Genomic DNA, 7750 nt, shown 5'->3' on the forward strand with positions numbered 1-7750 from the left:
TCTGGATGGGTCCACGCGCCAGCTGGAAGATTCCTTTAGTTTTGTCTTATATGTATAGAGGCTTGGGCCCCGGTTGTCAGACCCAAATACAGTGACAGTCCATGTTATGATCATTCCCTCTATAAAAGGAGAGGTCAACTCCTTGTAAAAAGTACCTTTCAAACATTTAATGAGAATATTCCTTTTGTGATATTTTTAGTACTCTGCTAGGGTTTACTTTCTGTCAGTTTCCGACGTCAGAACTCCCTAGTACGGAACACATATATATTACAATCAAATAATTTGGTCACTAAAATCCTTACTGTTATGCTAACCATCAAATGGATTAGATGCAGTTACCGAATGGATCACGAATTCATCCAATTTCAGAAACAAAATTTGAATTGCTTGTTACCCACATGGCAGAGGATCTTTGACCTCCAAGCGAAATTTGATGAGGTTCATGGGTCCAGAGTTCAGACTGGGTATTTGAGAGGAAAAATGCCGTAGAAATTTTGGAAGCTTCTTCTGATGGGTGGCAATGGCAGATGGGAGAAAGGGGAGGAAGACAAAGATAGGTTACACGCGCAGGAAAGAAAGAGAGATGCGCGTGGGTTTGGGAAAAAAACCGTTTATATTGATCAAACGGTTATTATTATATCCTCTCATCTCTCACCATAAACCACTCCTCTCACCTGATATGCTCCCTATATATATATATATTCAGGTTTTCTTAGATTGATGAAAAAAATATTATAGTAGAGTGAATTGATAAGCAGATTCATGTAATAAATTTATGGGCATTTTTGTCTTTTAATTGAGTATTCTGTTCTGTTTTCTTCCGTTCCACCCTTTTCTATGGAACCAAAATGTCCCGTTCCAGGGGTCTTATGTCCCGTTTCGTTCCAACTCAAAATCATGACAAACACATAAATGTCCAGTTCCGTTCCCTTCGCACCTGTTTACCAAACGCTACCCAAGAGTCCACACAACATTGTGTTCTTTTTGTCAGAGACTTTTGAACACAAAACTGGGAACATGAAATTGTACCTCGTCGTAGTTAATTTCTAAAACCCCTTCATCGTGTGTTTCCATCCATTCCGATCAGTCAAAACACCGCAGCTTCTCCATCAACGGTGATCCTCCGATGAATCTCCACCGTCAAAGAGGAATCACGTTGGTTCAAGGGTACCTCGGTCTCATGTTGAATTAGAAAGCGAACTTTGATCATCCAAAACACTGCCCCAGAAATTCCAATTTGCAGAAACGATAATTGGGATATAGATTTGGCAAAATCACAATGAGAAGAAGGCCTGGAATTGGAGGGTTGCAGACAGCTGCTGCTGCAAGGGATCAATATCGGTTGCTGGGTGAGAATGTAGCCAAGATCAGAACCGATATGATGAAGGAGCAGCTTTCCACTTTTCGCTCTCAGCTTGAAGATTTTGCTCGCAAACACAAGGTTGGTTTCTTTTTTTCTTCTTCTTTATACTTGGCCTTGTGTGGGTGTATACTGTATACTAAGTTTGTGGGGGCAATAAAGAGTTGATTTTTTGTTCTGGGGGTTGGAATTTTTCAACTGGGTCTCTGAAATTTAATGTTTTGAATGCAAGAGAAGTTGTTTTGATAATTTCTAGCATCTGGGTTTGGCTGTTTTTGAGTGGGAGTTGATGAAAGTTTGTAGCTCTGGAGATAGATTTGTTGTGCTGTTCTTGGATTCTGGTAAACTTCAATATAGTTGGGTGTCAATTGTGAGGTTAATTGCAGAAGTTGTGGTTGGAAACACAGCTGTTCCGGGGAGTTAACGGCATGATTGCAATCATTGTGTGGGAAAAGGATGGATTTGATGTATTTGTAGCTATGATGTTGATTGCTGAGTGACGTAATGGCGATAATGTTTTGGTGGTTGCTATCAGCTTTTGCATGCCAGGAGAGTTGTGTTCCGGGGTGTGCTTGAATAATTTGAAGGCCTGGCAAGTTGTAACTTCGGGGGCATGGTTGACCAACAACTCGCGTTGTTCATGTCCTCTGATTTCTTATATCGGCCCTTTTAAAAAAGTCCTACTTCATATGTATAAACAGTTAATGATTAAATCAAGTCATGCTAATGGTTGATATCACTTGTTCAGAATGATATCCGCAAGAACCCTGCATTCAGATCACAGTTTCATGAGATGTGTGCTAAAGTTGGAGTAGATCCTTTGGCCTCAAATAAGGGTTTCTGGGCAGAGCTGTTAGGAATTGGTGACTTCTACTATGAACTTGGTCGGTAATATCTTCCTTAACCTTGTTGACTTCCCCAACAAATGATTTTCTTAAGCATGTATGGATCTTTTAAGTACTAATATTCATGTGCTATTATGAATTTATTATAGTTAAAGTGTAATACTGAGACTATCAAGAATAAAATACAGGATAAGACAAGCAATGCTAGAATTATTAGTGTCTGAACTATACATAATTTTCTTATCCATAATTTGAACTATATGAACATGGCTTGTATTTAGTATAACAAATTAAATTGAAGTAAGTAAGAATAACAGTTCTAGGATTCAATTTAAGGGAAGAAGACTAAAATTCAGGAAGCATTTTAAGAAATGTCGAAATGATAGGCTGAAAGGCATATATATCCGGATAGTTTATGTTTCTGAAGTATGAAGGTAAAAGTTAGATAAAATGCCCCGATTAATCGCATTTACCGTTACACTGCAAGTGAACAAGATACTGAATTATTCTTATTTTTAATTGAAATATATCCCTTTATCACCAAGTACTGACAGTACATATTTATAGATCTAGAATCATAGAATCTTTGTCCTGCCAGTACTGATTTTTTGACAAATGACAACCACCCATTGTTAAATTCAAGTACTGTCTTCCATACTCAGAGTATCATGTATTCATGTTCAGCTTTTGTATCCTTTATTATAATGAACATTATCTTCGAAAGCTGTATAGTTTACTCATGAGTGTTCTTTTTGTATATCAGCCTTTGGCCATGTCTCTATATTTAGTTTGCTAGGTATCCTAAGCTGGCTTAATATTGTGAATACACCGACGCGGTGATAACTCTTGCACAGCCTTGTTGCTGTTGGATTTTAAAAACAAACTAAGCAGTGAGTTTGAGTTAGGTAGATTGTCAAGGGACAAGGAAGATTCTTAATGTTATTGCAAGTTGGCAACTAATGTTAGCTGTACTGAAATAGATAGGTAAAACAACTGTGGTTTGCGGAAAAACATAGACTGGGGTTTAAATTAACAGTTGTTGTCCTAACATTGTGAAGAACATCTACGGCCTTAAAATAACTAATCTGGCATTTTATTAATAATTCAATGAATAACTGTTAAAGTTATTTTATCATTAACTAGACTCTATGATAAGATGTTCCTTATGAACATGGTGGGTGCACTGTGCTCGTGATGGTTTCACTCACATTGCATTATAACTCAGTATGTTACAATTGTTAAACTATTTACTTTTCAAATTTATTAATTCATTGCCATTTTTTAATTTTTACTTATATCCAAGCTGTTTAATTTCCCTATTTTCTTAGCACATTAACTGAGTTTTTTTTTTTTGGCTTGACAGGAGTACAAATAGTGGATATTTGCCTGGCCACTAGACCCCACAATGGAGGATTGATCAACCTGCAGGAACTCTGCAGTCTCCTTCGTCAAAGACGAAAAAGTGATCGTGGAGTTGTAACTGAGGATGATTGCTTGCGTGCTATCAGTAAGCTGAAGGTCTAGTGCTTTTGCATACCCATAAACTCTTATGAACTAATCCTGCACTGTGAAAGTTGAATGACCATAACTAAGCAGTAATATCTCTTTCTTTACAACCCTGTATATTGAATCTTTTATTACCTTGACATGCAATACCACACCTGACAAACATTTGGGATGTGGGATGGGAATATTTATCCTTCCTGGACTAAAATATTTAATGATTATATGAGAAAAGATCATGTATTGTAATGGCCAAAACTGTTTATCACTAAACCAAAAGAATTTCACTAATGTTTGAAACGTAAAACTGGGATACAAAAGGGTGGGAGGAGTCCATTTTTCTGGACAATCTTGGACTTGCTCTGATATCTGGCCATGAATTGTAAACAACCATCAGTTTTCTGAAACTAAACCAGGGAAATTCAAGAGGACAGAACTCTCAAATATGTATAATATGTTTAAAATTTTATATTAATAACTAAATCTATTTTTTAGAAAGAAAACTCTATATTGGAACGGCATTAGCCTCTGCTTCCACTTATGGCTGAATATTAAATAATGGATCATAGCACATATCTAAAGATGCTAGTGCTATGATTAATCTTATCTTCATCTCATTGCATGTTTTAGTAAAACTGCCTAGTTTACTTATGGTTGGATTAAATAATATGGTGAGCCCAACTTGCATGTGTATTTGGGAAGAGCATATGGAGTGCACGTGTATGTGTGTCACTAATGCATTTTCCTTTTTTTATAACTCTTCTTTCTAGATTATGAATCTTTGTTTCTCCATTTGCTGAGAGATTTGTTACATGTATCCTTCGTGACCCTGCAGTGTTTCATTTCATTTGATGCCAGTGTCACACATATTTCAGGTGTTAGGTAGTGGTTTTGAAGTTATTTCTGTTGGAAAGAGAAAACTTGTTCGCTCGGTTCCAACTGAATTAAACAAAGACCACAATGAAATTCTAGAACTTGCCCAGGTAACAGCAATTTCTTCTTTTTTGATATGCTAATATATAAGGCTATAAGCGTATTTATGCGCCCCTTCCACTTTTCTGTTTTAAGAGTCACAGGCTTATGAACCTATTGTAATTGCTTGATGAGGATAAATCTAAATTTTCTGAAAGACATTGATAAACTTATCGAATAGGATGATACGCATCTAGTTGGATGATGTTCTCTTTTTGGCTTGAGAGTGGAAGTTGCGTACTGACTATATATTTAATCTACCCAGTAGCATGTAAATATTTTTGGTTGGGTTCCCTGTCCCTCGTTGTAAATATCAATAAAGAAAAAACTTGTCACACAGCTAATCCTTAATGATTTATATATGATCCATTATATCAACCATCAATCTCTACATTTAATGGTTGCTTCTTTGTAATAGCTCATCAATTGATTCAATCCATCATCAAAATCTTGCAGTATCAGAAATTGCTGCTTGATAGGTAACCACTTAGTGTGATAGTTAGTTAGGTAGGGAGTTGTTTAGAGAGAAGAGAGTTATAAATAACAGAAAAGGGAGATTAGAGGGGGGTATGACTTGTATTGAGTGGGATTGTGCAGAGTTTCTTGGTCTATCGAATACTCGGAACTATTCTCGTATCCCTTTCTTAATCTAATTGATAGGTAATCTATGGTTACTTGGTTAGTTAGCAGAATAGTTAGGAAGTTATAGTACTTTAGTTAGAGAGTGAGAGATGAGGGATTGTAAATAACGGAAAAGGGAGAATAGAAGGGTATGTCTTGAGGTTAGAAAAGGAATTTTGGGGAGAGTGCCAGGTTTCTTGAATATCTGCTGTAATAGGGTTTTCTATTAATGAGTAGTTTTTCTGCCCATCAATTGGTAGTAGAGCTCCAATCTTGGAGTTGTGGGTACTAGAAACACATTCAATTAGGAGGGAACTCAAGGATGAACATAAAGAGATACCGACATTTGAAGGAGGAAATGCTTATTAGTTGCTTATCAATGTGGGCCTGCATTTTGAGGCCTTGGTTATACCTAAGGAGAAGGAGCACTAGAGGCTGTGAAGGTTCTGCAGATGTTGCTTTCATGTGGTGGCTTGGGTGGAAATGTTATCCAAATGCAACTTGGTGGTTGAAGACCTTGCTCAAGAAGTTCCAGTGAAAGTTTGATGCTGGTATCCCAATCTGGGTTCCAGATGAGGACTTGGAATCTGTGGAGCAAGAAAGCAGAAGGAAAAGTGAAGTTTAGGAGAGTTTAAGGGAATGGTTTCACGGGATTCAGCCAATTATCTTCATCGTGGGATATCATTGAGATATAGGAATCTGTGTCATAAAAAAAAATTCTACGATTCTTTATAGTATTGAAAGAGTCACTCATCCACTTAGGTATCTTATTGAACAAATATGGTGACGTTGTTAGGTTGGAAGTAAAAACAGATGAAATCAGATTGTTTAGCATCAAAGGATGGGAGCTTTCTCTTACAGGAAGAGCAAGCGAAAAATGAGGACCAGGAACAGGAAAGGGTGCAAGAAATCAGCAAAGAAGATATAAAATAGGTGAAGATGGGGGGAGAAATTGAACAGATTAGAAAAATAAATGTGAAAGGATGTTTTCCGCGACTCCAGAATAGCACAAAGGTAGAAAGGAAAGGGAACGGTGTGTGTGTGGAATCCTCGGTTTGGTGTAGGACCGGCCTATGATCGCCAGCGGAGCCACTGGATTTAGATTTTACCAAGGAGGGAATGGGTCAATAGCTACAACCGAAAATTTAGATTAGAGGTAGGTATCACTTGTATTGAGGGGGACTGTGGAGAGTTTCAGGGTCTCTTGAATACTCAAAGCCATTCTTGTAGACCTTTATCAGTTATCAGTGGAACCCACATTGGATCAGTGCTAGAAATTCCTTTGATTCAATAAACAGAGTTTTCTCTTACCAGTTTCCATCACTGTTGGGATGAAGAGACACTCCTTGGGTTATTACCTAAATCTGGTGTGTATTCCGTCTAATTTTGACTCCCTTGCTTTTGATCTTGTCTTCTCGGTAATAATAATGTGTACTTTTATAAACTGATAGTGCTCAGAGGCAATTAAAATGTCAAGTTTAGCTCAAAGGAAGTTCCATCCATTTGTGTTATTTAATTTGATAGAAAGTAATTAGAACTTGGATTCCTTTTGTTGAAGCATGAAAAGATTTACTTTGATTGCTTATCCACCAGTGTAACAAAATTTGCTGTGCAATCAGTTGGCAATAGACTAGTCTTTTTAACATTTACATTACACTTTCTTCAGGCTCAAGGGTTTGTGACAGTCGATGAAGTAGAGAGGCGGCTATCCTGGACCTCGGGTCGTGCCATTGATGCCCTTGACACATTACTTGATGTAAGATAACTAAAACTTCTCTAAGAATAATCCTTTTCTTCTTTATCTAATAATATATATCAATCTCAAATAACATGGAATAATGAACACTGTGAACTAATGCAGGAGGGACTTGCAATGATCGATGATGGCCATAGGGATGGTAAACGGCGATACTGGTTTCCTTGTGTATCTCCCATCTCATCTTTGATAGGAATTGATTCCTGACAAATTTGTTAAAAAGAAACTGAGGTTTATTAGTTAGGGACAGAGATTTAGATGTTAATGATCTATCTTTGAATTTAATGTGTGACAATATTATGACATTGTGTGAGTTTGATTCATGTACCCACATGGTGGGAAAAGGGTTGTATCACTTGTATGTTGTTTATGGAAACTGAGGTCAACTTTTTTTTAAGACCTATATTTTTATTGTTGCAAGCTTCCATTTGGTTATGCCTTTTGATTTCTTGGTTATTCTTGCCCTAAAATGTATGATTACTTCTGTACATGTTTATCTAGTTTTTGCAAGTGTATGGTAATTGGGAACTGGAAAATGTATGCTTCAGCTTCAAAGTGGTCCTTGCTTTATGATAAGGTGGCTTCTGTTTTTCCATACATGAAAGAATAATAAATTTGATGACATTCACATGGTTGAGGTGAAAGCAACTCTGGCAAGAAAATAGGTGATAAATAGACAGAGTGTGAGAGAGA

General features: G+C 37.0%; 1 protein-coding gene across 1 annotated transcript; it reads left to right on the plus strand.

Moving 5' to 3' along the window:
* The first annotated feature begins 952 nt into the window (after nt 1–952).
* Nucleotides 953–7492, plus strand: LOC130724385 (vacuolar protein sorting-associated protein 22 homolog 1). Its single transcript, XM_057575603.1, has 6 exons — nt 953–1441; nt 2109–2244; nt 3569–3723; nt 4584–4691; nt 6968–7057; nt 7163–7492. Exons 1-6 carry the CDS (start codon nt 1280–1282, stop codon nt 7262–7264), a joined length of 753 nt encoding a protein of 250 aa, XP_057431586.1. The 5' UTR covers nt 953–1279; the 3' UTR covers nt 7265–7492.
* Nucleotides 7493–7750: the final 258 nt, after the last annotated feature.

The sequence above is a fragment of the Lotus japonicus genome, chromosome 6 (assembly GCF_012489685.1).
Source record: "Lotus japonicus ecotype B-129 chromosome 6, LjGifu_v1.2".
Lineage (NCBI taxonomy): Eukaryota > Viridiplantae > Streptophyta > Magnoliopsida > Fabales > Fabaceae > Lotus > Lotus japonicus.